This window comes from Heptranchias perlo, chromosome 21 (genome assembly GCF_035084215.1).
Source record: "Heptranchias perlo isolate sHepPer1 chromosome 21, sHepPer1.hap1, whole genome shotgun sequence".
Taxonomy (NCBI): domain Eukaryota; kingdom Metazoa; phylum Chordata; class Chondrichthyes; order Hexanchiformes; family Hexanchidae; genus Heptranchias; species Heptranchias perlo.
In genome coordinates, this window is record NC_090345.1 from 16620471 (window position 1) to 16637816 (window position 17346).

The window sequence follows — 17346 nt, forward strand, 5'->3', positions numbered from 1 at the left end:
AGTTGGGCCTATACTCTATGGTGTTTAGAAGAATGAGAGGTGATCTCATTTGAAACATATAAGATTATGAGATGGCTTGACAGGATAGATGCTGAGAGGTTGTTGCCCCTGGCTGGAGAGTCTAAAACTAGAGGGCACAGTCGCAGGATAAGGGGTATATTTAAGTCTGAGTTGAGGAGGAATTTCTTCACTGAGGGTTATGAATCTTTGGAATTCTCTACCTCAGAGGGCTGTGGATGCTGAGTCATTGAATATTTTCAAGGATGAGATAGATAGATAGATTTTTGGACTCTAGGGAAATCAAGGGATATGGGGATCGGGCAGGAAAGTAGAGTTGAGGTCAAAGATCAGCCATGATCTTATCGAGGGGCCGTATGTCCTACTCCTGCTCCTACTTCTTATGTTCTTAGTGAAAATCTGTCATGTATTTCTTGATTTTAAGGTAACACTAAAAACAGTTTTGCATACATAGCCATCATGGCAAGAACTTGCATTTTGAAAAGAATCTATGCAATAACGTGGTACTCTCCGGCCCTGAAACCGTCACAGAGCTTTCAATTGTTTTCACTTGTCATTTGGAAAACTTTCTTTCATAGATTTGTATCGAAGTAAAAATATCTAATCATTGTAGAACAAGATCACTGGTTTATTAAATGAAGACCTATTCTTAGTATCCATAATACACACATAGGTATTTATTCTTAACTATGGATGTTAATGTACAGTTCAAAAATTTTTTTAAATTAAGTACACAGTACCAAGGAGCTTATAGTGACAATGTTCCAGAGGTATACTGAAAAATTAAAATTTGTTACTAAAATATAATGGTAAAATATTAAGGCCAATTCTAGATATGTAAAGTTCTTTAGAATTGGGCTTTGGCAGCTGAATCACGAAGGCCTGCCAGCTGATATAATGAAGTTAGATAGAATCATAGAATGATATAGCACAGGAGCAGGCCAATCTACCAATTTTTGGACCAGTCAAGAGAGTAAATTTTAAAAATAGTACTAATAAATAGTCTGAATTGATATCTACTTTTTTAATATTGTTACAAAACTCAAATGACCAGAAATAGTATTTTTTTTGGACAAGTAATTTTAAAATAATGTTACTGTTTGACATTGCATCCAAATTTTTGTTTAAATTAAATCCATTCTCCAAAGCACATTCTAAAAGAGTATGTCGCCTGGTAAAGTAAGAATGGCTGTGATTTATAAAACTTATTTAAATTGCAAAAATATTAATTTTTCAAAACTGTGTTACCACCACACTCCCTGACAAATTAAATATCGAGACTATATTTCTTGAAAAGATGCCAAAATGCCAGAGATCCCCAAGGATTTTGTCTGAAAAAGCAACTGCAGTAGTGGAAGAAGTGTTGTGCTTCAGTAATTTCATCACACTTTCAACCTAAATAATAATGGAGGTAGTTAGTTACTTAGATACAGTCACATTTATGTGCGAATGGATATATGAGCCTACCCAAACCAATTCTTTGCTAATATTGTGCAGTGGGATAGCCTAATAACTGTCGAATCAAGCAGCAGATCGGGAAGGGGGGAGGGGAGAATTGTTCCAAGGCAACTGTAATTAATGCTGCATCTAACTTCATTATATCAGCTGGCAGGCCTTCGTAATTCAGCTGCCAAAGCCCAATTCTAAAGGACTTTGGCTCACCCTTGCCTTTCTGTAATTCTGGTGTATATAAATATTGTTAACTAAAAATGTTTGACTGGAATAGGGAAAAAAAACTTTAGTGCCACTCAAACAGCACTGTCAAGGAAATAAATCTATCCCCATATTTTACATACCTAGAATTTTTATTATCGAATGCTTGTAACACTACCTATAATTTCTAATGGTTAAAGAGAACATCCAACACCTTAATCTACAATGTTGAAGCGAACACACGGAGAGAATTTAATATTGGTGTAATCTGAAAAGTCTTGTAACTCTGTCAGCCTAATTGGTCAGATAATGAACACTTAACTCCTTGATCATCAGGCTGGATTTCAGGGTTTGCCTGTCACTTTGATAATTTCCAGCTAGGCTTCTAGATGGAGAGTGGACCAACTTTTACTTATTTGAACCTACTCTCTGATGCTAGACTACTGAGATAATATTGGCTGTACCATTGTGGATGCCCATAGCCCAAACCTTTTCAACCTTCAGGCTATGTGAGGATGTTTGGTGAAGGACAGAAAAATGAGACAAGCTGGAAGCAAAAATAAATCCTAACAATTCTCTAATCTTAAATCATCTAATCCTTGAATATATGTAACGTGGAATGAACTGGCAAAGAAGACAATTAGTTTAACCATGAGAAGGTAATGAGTTGTTTGTAGACTAAATGTCAATTAGAATGGGCAACAATTTTCTCAAGCCATTTACATGACAGATAGAAAATTGATTGGATTAATTTATCAAAATATTTCAAAAGGGGCTCGATACAGAAATAGTTTAATAACTAACAGGAACATAAGAATGTAAAGGATCAGAAAAGACCATCGTGGTCCATCTGGCAGGTCCCATTGTTTTGTAGATATATCCCATGCTACCTCTTATATTTCTTTCAAACTTTTCATCCAGTACTTATCCAAGTCTCTCTTCAGGAATTTGCTGATACGTTGAGCCCCCATTGCCTTAATTGGCAGTACATTTCATGTTACACATATTTAAGATTTAGCCTGATTAAGCCGCCTTCTGATTTTTGAGCTGCTCTGAATTAAAATGCTGTGGTGGAGTTAAAAAAAAATCTTGTTGAGACCAGTTCTAAACCAGCGATGAAGTAAATTGATTTTTATCAGGTCTACAAAGAATATTTGATTCAAACCTACACTTGTTTTCTGTCCTGCTGTACAGCACAGTGCATACATTGGATTGTAATCTGATACTATGTGATACATCTGCAGGTTTCTAGAGGAAGGTGCAAAGTAAATACAAGAGAGATCGAATTCAGTTTAAATCAATTTAATCCAAATTGAATTTGATCCCCTGTATAAATGGGTATCAACAAAATAAAATATCAACTCCAAGTTTGGCCAATTGGAGCTATAATGTCAATTTTGTCTGTAACTGATATCATCAACATTAGATCCAAGAGCATAACAGTAGATTATAAAATTGGCCTGAGAGACAGTTAAGTACAAATCTTGAAATCAGGTGCTTGTTCATTTCGGAGTAAAGGTGTTTTCAGTTTATACTATTGCAAGGTAACACATCAGAATAGGAAATTGGAAAGATGAGTACACAATGAATGGGTGTCTTTAGTAAAGGTGGGAAGAAAGAAGGGTTTGAGTATGATTATTGACCATTTGGTGAAAGTATCTAATCAATATAAAGTTATAATCAATTGAGCCAATTAAGTACTAAGATATATTTCAAGGGTTTTTGATAAGTCAAAACATCCAAAGATACAGAAATCGTTTCTAAACTCAAAATCTGTACTAATAAAACATTTTGAAATTAATGGAGTTTCGGTCATTGTGGCTGTTTCTGTCCAAAATGTTAAAATGATGCAGATATTGTCTCCTGTTTTGTAAGTGTAAAACTGTTTTTTGGACCATTCAGAACTGTTGCATTTTACATGTCATTTCATTTCTTAATCCGTTAAAGAAAATATTTCAACCCACAAGAAAAATATCTCAATGGAGTGTGTAATTGGATTTGAAACAGCTTTTTTATAGTTAGTAAAAGTAGCATTCTCTGTTCCCCCCCCCCCAAATTTATTTCATAAAATACATTTTGAGAATGTTCAGCCCAGTATTTTATTGGTGGTTTCCAGATCTCGAAACCAGATCTTCATATCAGCTGTGACTAGTTTTGATGTGTTCCTTCTCTTCAGTTTGTTGCTGAAGTACAGCTAGTATTTTGAACTTTCATTTACTATTACAAAATTCAAGTAGCAAAGCTTACTTATGAAACAGAAATGAATAATTCAAAATACGGAAGTTTGAGAATCACTTAAAAACCTCAGTATACAAAAAAACAATGTTATGCTATATATAGCTGGCTGGAGAAATAGAGAAAGATTGAGAGAGATTTATAGATAAATACCATTATATGTTTGATCCTGCCCCAGTGGAAACCGTACATGTTTTGAGTTAATTTGAAATTGTAACCAAGATTACCTTATCAATGTGTTACAGATCACTTATTTAGCCATTTTGGCAAATCCTTTACATTAGTTTACAAACACACAACGCAGTGACGCAAATTCTCCTGAAGCATATCATCAAGTCATTGGTGTGCATATCACCATGGTTCTTGCCCCTCCTCAAACAAAAAGATTTGTCCAACTCTTTGTAAAGATAGTGCCTTTTTAAATCTTATTTGTATTTATGGCATCTGTATGATATCTCCTAATGAATCTCTGTATGGGCATGGTTTGTGTGCAGTTGATTTGTACAGGTGCAATACGTTTGGTCATTTTAGGAAATCTTTCAACAAAGACAAAATAATAGTAGGAATGGTAGGATGGTGGAGTACGCGATAGATGCTGAGGCCCAGCCTGAACTGCAGCCTCGATTTATACTTGAACTTGAGTATTTTCACTGGACAAGTTTTGCTGGTTTCAGCTCTGTCCTCAAGTGGAAGAAAAGTCACTAGGATGACCTTTCCCAACTTTACAAAGAGTTGGATGAATATCTATTTAGTAGGAGATTGAGGGCTGTACGGATAAGTACAAATAGAAATGATTGCACGTTGTGTGGAACATAATAGTTACTGTGCTGCTGGTACCATGGAAATGTCACAGCATGGAAGGCAGCTGATCAAGAGTGAATAATGCAGGGTGTAAGATTAGATGGGTATTCTGGATTTGTCTTTGAGAGATGAAAGAAAGAAACTTTGCAGACTCTTTTCACCGGAGATAGATTAGATAGACCAGATTATATAGAGTCTGAGGAACGGATGGGCTTTTCTTAAATCCTTCTTTCTTACATACTTACATCACATCTACTTAAACCACAAAATGTGCCTCCCGTTGTTCAATGTGAAATCACGATTGGGAGAAATCAAGCATCTAGACAATACTTTTCTAGTTATGAAAACAGAAAATAGCAAGCACGAGGACAGAACATGCATGAGACTGATTTTAAAAATGTATCTGCAAATGAAGAAATTTTCAAGAATACATGTGATGTTGTAGTAGCTATTTGACCTGGATTTAGGAATAGAGGGAAATATATTCAAGTTTGCAGACAGTGCTCTAAGCTAGGAGATATAGGAGTAAATTTTGGTCTTCGCCATATGGGCAGTAATCTAGTGGAGTGGATCACCCGCCTGTTATAGAACCTGCCCGATTGTCATTCTATTGATTTCAATGAAATAGAAATCGGTTGAGTTCAGTAACAGGTGGGCAATTCATTCCACCATGTGGTGGAGACAAAAATGGGATTTAGGGGTCCTGGTACATAAGTCATTAAAAATTAGATCGCAAGTGCTAAAAGTGACAAATAAGACGAATGGGATGCTGGACTTCATCACAAGAAATATGTAATATAAAAACAATGAAGTATTACTGCAGTTATGCAGAATGCAATTGGTCAGACCTCATTTGGAATATTGTGTTTAGTTTTGGGAATACACTGTGAGAAGGATACATTATACATTATGGAAAGTCCAGCACTGACTCACCAGAAGGATAACTGGGATGAAGGCACTAAGCTATAATGAGAGACAGGATAATATTTCTTTTACATCAGGAGGTTAAGGGGTGATCTGATTAAGGTGCTTAAAATAATGAAGGGAATTGACAGGGTAGATAGGGAACAACTCTCCCCTATAGTAGGAAAATCCAGAACAAAGGGACATAATCTCAAAAATCGAGGTAATCCAGTTAAAACCAAATCCAGGAAAAACCTCTGCACACAAAGGATTATGAAAATATAGAGCACATTGCTCCAGAAGGCCACAGGTGCAAAATCAATTAAGATATTTAAAAATGAGATAGATACTTACTTAGGAAGTAAGGGTATTAAGAGATATTAAGAGTGATTTTATGATCCAGTGCTCCTAGCGGGGAGCAGCACTCGCAGGGAGCCGATCTCAGAAAATCATGAATGCCAGATTGTTTAGGGAATTAGGATTAAAAAGATAGAACTGCCAGGGCTAACAAAATAGCAGAGCAAGCACGATGGGCCGAATGGCCTACTCTTGTTCCTCGGTTCCTACTTACATAGGACTAACTTTTCTCTTTCATTTACTTCCACAGGCAAGCCTGGCATCTCCTGATTGCCCAGAGCAACTGATAATTGCACTTGAGCCTGAAGCTGCCTCCATCTACTGCCGGAAACTCCGCCTACATCAGATGATTGATCTCAGTACCAAGGAGTCTGTCAATGGTTATAGCCCCACTGAAACACTTGCTTCTGGAATAACACATGGTATCTTTGCCTGTTTGTTACTTTGAGTCATCAAATATCAAACCATTTCTTAATAGAAATGATGCAATGTCACTCTCGATGGTATATAGCATTCTGCTTGCACCCAACATTAGCAAAATAGATCTTTCTTTTAAAACCACTCTTAAAACCCCCTAAGACTACAGCTCAGCCATGAAAAATGTTGAATCCTCTTTTCATATTGAAATCATTCTGGAATACTGTATTTTCTTGAAACATCCAGGAAGCAATACTTAGAGTAGCAATGCTTAACCTATGGAATTTCCTGAACATTGCTGTAATGAAAATTATTACTCTGAATATTGGACTTTATTAAAATGTTAGTGACATTTCACCAAATTCGAAGCTATCCTTTAGCAATTCCTTTTGGAAGCAGCAGACAACTTTCATAGGTAAAGATTTACATGGTGGTGGTGACAATGTGCCATTAAATTGACTTCATATACCTTGAAGGTTATGGCAAAAGTAGTGATTGTAATAATTTTTCAGGCCAAATAAAGATAGTGCTTGTTTTAAAGTGCAGACAGTAGAAGGATTAGCTCATTCTTTTAAGTACCATTTTGAAAGTTATGACTAAAAGCATTCTTAGTAATTAATCAGCAACTAAAAGCCACCATTAAGTCTAGATTTGAATTATTTTTCTGATATTAAAAAGTATGTTTGTGTATAATATTTCACCAGTGTGGTATAAACCTGTCATTAAGATTATATCAATTGTTATTTAAAACAAACTGGACTGTATCTGGTTGTAAATTACGGATGCAATCAAAGCTTCCTCTCTATCTGATGTGTGTGTGTGTGTGTGTGTGTGTGTGTGTGTGTGGGCATTGAGTGGGGACAGGATCAGGCTTGGCTGTGGTGTCTCCCACAGTTGAATAACTTGCTGACAATCATTATCTGAACTTACAGATGATCAATACCCACTTGGGTGAGGTATTGAAAGGAGGTAAATGCCAATGGAATTGCACCCCATTGTTGGTTCAAGAGAAAGGGGGAGAAAACAAATCCTTTTTAAAATTCCTCAATCCACAAATTTATATATCAACTGCAATAATTCCAGTTCATCAGAATCAAAGCTGCATCATTGTAATAGGTAACTACTAGTAGGAAAATCATGTGCACCGGAATATCTGAAATACATTCGGCCACTGAAGCTTAATGTGGCAGGGTGGGCTCAAAAAATCAGCCCATAGCCCAGTGATGGGGCAGTATTCATTTCAAATGCAGTCCTAAGAATGTTCAGATTACATTTCAGTTCTTTCATGTGAGTTGTACAATAAATATTTCATTTTCATGAGCTTGACCGAGTACGAAAGTGTAAAACAAGGTGATTTGGGCATCATTTTTGGCAGGTATGGTTTGCCTCTTTAAGAAATGTGCAGCTTTTGGCACTCCTTGTAAGGCATCTAGAGTTAGTGCATGGCACGCAATCTTACTTGCTGCAAGACTGGCACCTTTTCTAGTGCCTCGTTGGCATATACTTTGCCATGGCTTTGCCATCCTAATTATTGAGATGCATGCTGAGGCCTTTTTTCAGATGGAAGTTGTGGAGCATGTGGCAGATGACAATTATCCTGGAAACCCTGAGAGGGGGGAGGATGGTAGGCTTATATTGTAAGACTAACTCTTATCTGTCCAGACAAATACCAATGGTGTGTTTCATCATGCTGGTTGTAGGATGAGCTTCATTGCACCAATATGATTAGTGCAGGCATATCATGAGCTTTATTTCTTAAAGGGGAAACCATACCTGTCAAGTAATGATGCCCAAACCGTTTTGTCCTATACTTTTATGCTCAATTCACCAAACACCATCTATCGTCAGTCATGCTGGGCTCCTGCCAAAGTCGAGTGCAGAGCATTTATTTCCTTCATTGTGTAATGTGTGAATGTTGGCAACTGGAGTTAATATGGTGCTGCCTCCTGGTGCTTATGCTTTGTTTCAGATGACTAACTTGATTGAATTCTTTGATGAAATAACGGAGAGGGTTGATGAGGGTAGTGCAGTCGATGTTGTGTACGTGGACTTTCAAAAGGCATTTGATAAAGTACCACATAATAGACTTGTTAGCAAAATTAAAGCCCATGGGATTAAAGGGACTGTGGCAGCATGGATACAAAATTGGCTATGGGACAGAAAAGTGTGGTGAACAGTTGTTTTTCAGACTAGAGGGAAGTGTACAGTGGTGTTCCACTGCTCTTTTTGATATATATTAATGATCTGGACTTGGGTATAGAGAGTATAATTTCAAAGTTTGCAGATGACACGAAACTCAGAAATGTAGTAAACAATGTGGAGGATAGTAACAGACTTCAGGAGTACATAAACAGACTGGTGAAATGGGCAGACTCATTGCAGATGAAATTTAATGCAGAGAAGTGTGAGGTGATTCATTTTGGTAGGAAGAATGAGGAGAGGCAATATAAACTCAATGGTACAATTTTAGAGGGAGTGCAGGAACAGAGAGACCTGGGGGTGCACATATACAAATCTTTGAAGGTGGCAGGACAAGTTGAGAAGGCTGTTAAAAAGCATATGGGATTCTGGGATTTATTAATAGAGGCATTGAGTACAAAAGCAAGGAAGTTATGCTAAACCTTTATAAAACACTGGTTAGGCCTCAGCTGGAATATTGTGTTCAATTCTGGGCATCACACTTTAGGAAAGATGTCAAGGTCTTAGAGAGGGTGCAGAAGAGATTTACTAGAATGGTGCCAGGGTTGAGGGACTTCAGTTATGTGGAGAGACTGGAGAAGCTGCGGTTGTTCTCCTTAGAATAGAGAAGATTAAGGGGAGATTTGATAGAGGTGTTCAAAATCATGAATGGTTTTGACAGGGTAAATAAGGAGAAACTGTTTCCAGTGGCAGAAGGGTCGGTAACCAGAGGACACAGATTTAAGGTGATCGGCAGAAGAGCCAGAGGCGACATAAGGAAACATTTTTTTACGTAGCGAGTTGTAATGATCTGGAAGGCACTGCCTGAAAGGGTGGTGGAAGCAGATTCAATAGTAACTTTCAAAAGGGAATTGTATAAATACTTGAAAGGAAAAATTTTACAGGGGAAAGAGCAGGGGAATGGGACTAAATGAATAGCTCTTTCAAAGAGCTGGCACAGGCATAATGGGCTGAATGGACTCCTCCTGTGCTGTACCTACTATGATGATACTATGTCTGACATCTAATCTACCTCTTTTAATTAATTCCCTTGTGGAAAGAGCAAGTCTTTTGGCTAGCAACAGGGTTTCACTGATATCTGGTGGGATCCTGGTAACATTAGACTTCCCTGGGCTGTGCATTACGATGGCCCTTTATGTAAGTTAGCTACAGCTGAGACTGTGGTGGCTGACTGGTGTTACTTGCGTAAAGTACCTCTTCCAATGCCTGATGCAGCAGAAGCTTCTGAGGAAATAGCTATCAGTCCCTTTAAGCATGCGCCTTCTCTACCAAGTCCTTGCAGATGGGTTTGCGGTTCTTGGCGAATTAAAATGGCTTTACTCAGTCAGTAACACCCATGTTTACAGTAAGTTGCTTTGTATTCCCATTGCTATATCAATTGCTGAACTGTTTATAATTGCAGCTCACGGCTGCTTTAAGGGGTCTGGTGCTGCTATCTGCTCAGTAGTTGGCCCACTGTGCAGAACAGACATCCCAAATTTTAGACCACAGACTGAAAATAGGAAAATCATGGTAAACCAGCATGGGAGATAACCCAAAACATTTTTATTAATCCACAATAAGTGCAGGAATTTCCCGACTATGGGGTTTCATTTTTTGAATTTCCTGAGGATAGTATTTCTGCATTAAAGAGGCATTATTGCTGCCTTGTGGAGTTTTCAGGCAGGCTACACTCCTGAACAGCAGGGAGTATGAAAAGCCTGTTGAAAGTGTGGCATGTTGGCTGTGGTGAAAATTAACTTTGCAGTAAATGTTGCCAAGCTGTGAGCTTTTAAGCGTGCATTTTTAAATGTATATTAGGTTGAAGTTAAATTTTAAATAGAACATCATCTTTTTTATTGATTATTGCATATTTATCTGTTACAAATCTGGCAAGATGTTATGTGACATATTTTCAAGCATTATTTCCTTTTTAATGCTTTCAGACACTAAAGGTGCATTGTCTTCATGAAAAAGTGTTTAACAAAATGCTTTCTATTTGGAATGACCCAAAAGTCATCTGTAATTTTCATCCCATTGAGGTTACATGCAAGTGGCATGCAAGTCTTTGATCCAATTTATGCTATTACATTGTCTGTTGAGCAACAAATGAGAAAACACTTTTTCATAGAGATAATGATTTCAAACATCCATTCCAGCATACTCCCCTGTCCCTGTCCCCAATGGAATGGGCTGGGACCAGACACAATGGGTCCTGGCTTTATGATGTGGTATTCATGATGGTCTTGTAGCGGCAGAGCCTCTGCAAGCCCCAAACATGGCCATCACCGTAAAGGGTTGGGAGGACCATGGCCAGGGGTAGGTACTCCCAAATGCGGAATTCCCTGCATCCCAGGCCCTCATTGGGGCTCAGAGTATGGTCGGTGGAGGTAAGTCTGGTCAGACCAGATGTACCTCCCCAACAACCGACACTTGCTGGGTGAACATAGGGGTTCAGACCAGGATTGTGGCCTAGACCCCTGAAGTTTTAGGAGGCTAATTTGTTTTGAATTTCTAAAGTACCTGTAGTGATATAGGTGCCTGCCAATTGCAGGCTACATAGGGAACCTCCTCCTGACCCTGAAAAGTCCTCCAAGGCCAGGCACGATCTTGACATAATTTCCGGCATCGCTGGCCCATGAATTTTCAGATCCAGTGTGCCTTTAGAGATTTCACTACTTCTGTCACACAATGTTTGTAAAAAAAATGATTTTTGTTCACTTTCAATGCATAATTCCAAATAGTATTCAGGAATTGTATGGAACAAAGGAAGATTGCTTAGTTCCTACCAGTCTTGGACTGAATTAAAACAAATGTTACCCTGTTATATATTTAATTTGGACAGAGAAATGCTTCTGCTGTCTTGCACGCTTTATTATTTGTATTTGTCAAAGCATTCTGAAAATGATTCATTCATTGCTTAGCATATTCATTGGGCAAACAAAAGTCTTGCAATTAATCAATGTTGGAAGCTTGAGAAGTTAATTTTGTCAAAAGACACTGCCAATGTATTTAGCACTTACACTGAAAGAATTAATCATGGATAAAAAAATGATACAAGCAATTCTGCACAAATCAGATTCACTGAAAAATATACCAACTGCAGGATCTTCTGTGTTAATAGAAGAAAAGATGTGTACTATTTCTTAGTAAGTCAGATGTTGCATTTGTAAAGCTGTGTTACATTTTGCATGCACTTCTTTGATTTGAATCATTTTCTGCTACATTTAGATAAACCTCCTGCTGGTTTGTGCATCCCCATTTTGCATGATTTGTCTTATATTATTCTGAAGTAAGAGAATTATGGGACTCAAAACAGGGGTTGACATTAATGTACAAACATTGGTTGCGTTTATTGTCAGCCAAAAAGCAGCAAAAGCAAATTCCCAGTCCGATCCAACAGCCCTCCTTCACTTTGTAGTGTTGTACAAACAGGCAACTAAAACCATCACAGGGTCTAACAGCATGAGTTTCAGCAAAATTTCCAGTAGGAAAGAATAAGGAAAAACTAAACAGGGGAATGCAGCGTTTTCTGGGAGCTCAGGTTATGCATCTTCTGAACAGTATGTGGCCCAGTAGGGAAAATATTGTTGAAGTGCTCCATTTTCCAGTTCACGATGAAAATGAGTAATCATCTAATAATTTAATATTCAGCTTATTTATTTTTCTTTATCCATTTAATATTTTACATCTTCTTAATGTCCTTTGCACAACACCATTAACTGAATGTGGGTAGAAGTAGCAGTCTGTCATGGAATGGCTTAGGAGGACCCACTCCTGATTGCCCTTCCCTCACTTAAGTGACACCTCCGCTTAATGTCTGCTTGTGATGAGACAGCCAACCTCTGACACTCATTGTGGAAGCAAACCTCCAAGATACCTGAAAGCTGGTGCACTGCAGGGCTATTTTCATTAGAATGGAGGAGATAATGGAGCGATTTGATAGAGATGTTTAAAATAATGAAGGGATGGAACAAAGTAAGTAGAAACAGACTGCTTCCAGTGGTTGAGGGGTCTTGAACATGGGGACATAAATATAAGATTAATTGTAAGAGATTTAGGACTGAGCAGATTTTTTTTTACACAGATGGTCATGAGGCTTGGAGTGAACTACCAAAGTTAGTGATGGAAGCAGAGACCATGTCAACATTTAAGAATAGGTTAGATAGGTGGCTGAAGGACAGGGCAGGGGAGTAAAGGGATATGGGAATTAAAAGGGCACTGCTTATTTGGAGGGAGGATAAACACCAAAGGGACTGGTTGGGCCAAATAGCTTGTTTCTGTGTTGTAATTTCTATGTAATTGTCTATGGGTAAAAGTACAAGGCTTTTGGTGCCTTTAGTTTGCCCTTCGCTGATGGGGCAAAGTAGCATAAAGGATCGCAAACAAAGCAAGGAAACTGCAACCAGTGCATCTCTCTACATAAATTGGATGACTGTGCTAGTCAGGGAGAGTAAGAAAATATGAAAACAAGCACTATTTTTCAATTGCTTTAAGCTCAAGCCAAATTTGTTCACTTAAATTAAATCCAGGTGACCATTTAACAGGTTCATCTGCTGGAACAAGTCAATGGAGCAGTCATAGTCTCAAAGTTTGACCCTTATGCAAGGTAACAGTTATTCTGCAACTAAAGTCTGACACCAATATCTGTGGTATGAAATGTGCCATCAGCAGACCAGAGTTATACTGCTGACTGGGCATCACTGTAGGTCACACTGTGATTACCACAGAGGGGGACTGCTGGGATGCATGCACAGAGGTCCACTCCCTGGACAGCAGATTCTTAATGTTAGGATAGTATAGATGGAAGGGTCTGCTTTTTATTGACAATAAAACTTTGGAAAATACAATTAGCAAAGTCCAATCACTTCTAAAATGTAGCTTTGCCCTAAGATCATAGAATCATAGAATCATAGAAGTTACAACATGGAAACAGGCCCTTCGGCCCAACATGTCCATGTCGCCCAGTTTATACCACTAAGCTAGTCCCAATTGCCTGCACTTGGCCCATATCCCTCTATACCCATCTTACCCATGTAAATAGAAAGATGAAATTATATAGAACCCGGTGCATCAATCACTTGTATGATTCCATTCTGTTGGTTCCAAATGAACTGCACACAGAGTGAAATCCTTTCCTATTAACATAGGTGGTGGCATTGAACAAGAAGTCTGTAGAGTCACTTGGGGGCAGTCGGTGACTTCTTGGGCTTTCAATAATCCTGCCACCCTGTAAAGTTGAAGGGTCTTGTCATGCTGCCACTGATTGTCAATGGGGAGAGAGATGAAATTACCCGCTCAAACAAACAATCCACCTATGACTTGCTTAATGCTTATGTGCAGAGCTGATTGGCTAATGATAATAATGCCTCAAGTGACAGCCTAGAATGATCCTGTTGCATTAAAACTAAGCGTGGTTGTGACCTTTACAGCCAATGGCATTGCATTGCCTGTGATGGAGGTGGACTGTAGGTTGGGTTGCAGCATATGGCCTAACTCAGTGACAGCTTGCTTTGTAAAGTGAAGGAATTCATAGGCACTGCTCCTTCAGCAAATGCAGCTATTTGCAACTCTGCCTGTATAATCTGGTGTGGGGGTTCTGGTGAGTGAGTGCCATGCGCCTCCAGTGCTACCTGACCAGCTGCCATCCCTTCATTGCTCCTTCTCCTCTTCCATAAAAACAAGGAATCTTACAACACCAGGTTATAGTCCAACAATTTTATTTTAAAATCACAAGCTTTCGGAGATTATCCCCTTCGTCAGGGCCATATGCTGCAACCCAACCTACAGTCCACCTCCTTGTGATTTTAAAATAAAATTGTTGGACTATAACCTGGTGTTGTAAGATTCCTTGCATTTGTCCACCCCAGTCCATCACCGGCATCTCCACATCATCCATAAAAACAAAGATACAGGGGAATTACCAATTGGAAATCCACTGTGTCCTGTCTGAAATGGTGCTGGTGGTGGGGGGAATGCAGCCCTAGAGAAAATGGCACAGAGGCCGATGGAAAAGTAGTTGGCAACAAAAAATTTTTGAAGTTCCAAAATTGAGTGAGAAATAGGGGGAAATTTTAACTTCCACCCTGGAAGGGAGCGGGGTGGGTGGGGGTGAATCCCAGAAGGGTAAGTTTGCGACCTTAATGAGGCCCATCAATTACATTTCTGGGTTTCGTGCCCAGCAGCCAGCCTAAATGACGAGCTGGCTGGCTGTCAGGCAGGAAGGCCTGCTGCAGGAGGCCACAGCCGGGGACCAGAGGGAGGGAGGGAGGGAGTGATCATAGGCCGGAGGGAAGATTGGGGCGGGGGGGTGGCTGAGGAAGAGATTGTGGGGGTGCTGAGGAGAACAGGAAGCTGAGGAGAAGTTTGGAGGTCTGGTGAAGAGTTGGAGGTAGGTGGGGGTCCACCATGGTGGGGGGGGGGGGGGGGGTCGTGATCCACCATCGGGGAGGGGGGTGTACCTTTGTGGGGAGGTCCGCCATCAGGGGGGGCATCAGCCGATTGCGGGGGTCTTGTTGAGCCTGGATAAAGCACTTCGGCTCCTCCGGGCTCACAAGCAGTGCAATAAAGGCACTCACCTCATGGATCCGGCCCTTCCCGTCTGCTTTCACCTGACATGAATCAGAAGTGATGGGAAACCCGAACAGGTAAGGTTAAATTTGTTTTATTATTCCAATATGCAAAATATTAAGTACCTCAAGTATCTCAATGAGCTACATTGCCCTTTTAAATATCGGCCCGCCGGCTTTAGTTGGGGGCGGGACTTCCTGGTGTCTGCTCTCCACATGCAGACAAACCTGCCTGGGTTAAACCCAGAAGCAGGCGTATTGGAGTTAGGATGCGGTCCCATTCGGATAACGGAGTATTTTTGCTCCCCACCCGGCCCCAACCCAATCATTCTTGGGGGTTAAAATTGACCCCATGAAGTTTCTCCAAATCTTACAGGTAAAACTTTAAGTTTGCTTTTGCCTTTTCTACAGCGCCTAGCAACCATGAACTTGTTTTATATTGGTCAAAACACGGACTAGAGCAAATGAGGTAGAAATGATGGAAAATGTATAAATGTATGTCGTTACCATCTCATTTGAATGTGTCTGCCCATCTCCCAATCTGGGCCTCCTAACTTACCCTTAGTCAAACAGATGGTCCTAATTGAAACATCTAGGTTACAGTCTCCAGACTGGCATGTGAACAATGGCCATGTGAGTGAGGTACCAGAGATCAGCTGGTCCTGTGGCACTATGCCCCAGCACGACGAAAATTACATTTTAGTTTCCAACAGATATTCTTTGTTCCAACTCACTAAAAATATCACAAGTGTACTTGGTAATTAAAATTCTGTGTGACCAGCACTGCACCTGATTTTGCCTTGGCAGCTAAGTTTTAATCTCATACTATTATAAAATTTATTTCTGTGGGATCCATTTGTCACTGCAGGATGAAAACTCCTACTTCAAAATACGAGGGGGAGAAAAGCAGTCCATGAATTAGAACATTCTTGATGATGAATATACACATTAGCCTGTGGATTTTGCTTGAATAATAGCTGAACTAAGATTATAAGGATAATTTTCTGACTTCATGCTCCTGGGAGGGAGTCTTGGCTGCCGAGAGCATGCGTTGGAAATTCAGCCGTGAATGAACATGATTTTCTGACCATTTAAATCAGTGGATGGAAAATTGTGCATATGTGTGGCTGAATTTCTGTTATGTGCCTGGGTAGTTTGAAGCCCCCACCAGCAGTTCAAAGTCAAAAAATGATCCCTTATATTGGACACTTTTCAGTGCATGCAAAGATGATATATGCCTACAGACTAACAGTTTCTTTATTTTCGCTTGCTTGTGTTGATTCTTTGTTTTCACTTTATTCGTTTCACCTGAAAGTGAGGGAAAACATTCATCAATTTTCTTTAAAAATAATGCAAACTCTTATTCACATGTATCATCCAGGGTGGTACTGAGGCCCTACTGAACATGAAGTTCCCAGCTTTGACCCCTGGTCTCAGCAAGGGCAGCAGTGAGGGAATTGTAGTTAATTGAATGGAAGAGGAAAAATCAACGACGATCAGCTCTTGATCATTATTCACTGACCCCTGCTGTAAAGTGTGGGTGCAGATGTGTGTGGATATTGGTTGAAGACAGGGCCAGGCCCACTAAGATGTTCCCCTCCCATTCTCAAATAGCCTGCTGATACTCTGTCCAGGCTCAAACATGGAGATTGAAATATAGAGGGCTGCTGGCTGCTAGTACAGATAAGATCTTACCCCAACATAAGTTAGCAATGTCAGAAGAAAATTGGAGAAAAAAAGAAGAAAGAAAGGAGCGCGTAATTATATAACGCCTTATCATGTCCTCAGGATGACCCAAAGTACTTTCTTAAAAAAAAGTAATTTCCTGATATTTGCTAGTGAGAAATAGTTAAAATGATGAATCCATTTTAAGACGACTAGCTTGAAGATGATATCAACCATAAGAAATATTGCAGATACATTTCTTCATCATCATATTCTTTATATTTGCATGCTGCATTTTGCTGTTTATTTCTTGCAGCCAGACAGATTTCATATATTACCTGTACATGGTTTTCACTTGCAGTCAGCTAAGATGATCTGGACCTTTCTGAAGGCAATTCCCATGTTATTTAAAATATTTCTATTTTTTGGTGTGATTTCCTTCAACTACAAAATTAGGCCAACCAAAGAAAGAAAATAGTAACAATGCGTTTTAGAAATCGTGTTTGCAGAGAGGAGAAAGCACCTCTTGGTGGCCCAGGTTCTAAGGGCC

General features: G+C 39.4%; 1 protein-coding gene across 2 annotated transcripts in view; it reads left to right on the forward strand.

Moving 5' to 3' along the window:
• The window catches only part of hspa12a (heat shock protein 12A), a 101602-nt gene that overhangs the window by 69322 nt on the left and 14934 nt on the right, over nt 1–17346 (forward strand). For both annotated transcript variants that reach the window (XM_068002147.1, XM_068002148.1), the window contains exon 7: nt 6218–6389. In XM_068002147.1, coding sequence (XP_067858248.1) covers nt 6218–6389 — 172 coding nt within the window. The remainder of the gene's footprint in view (nt 1–6217; nt 6390–17346) is intronic.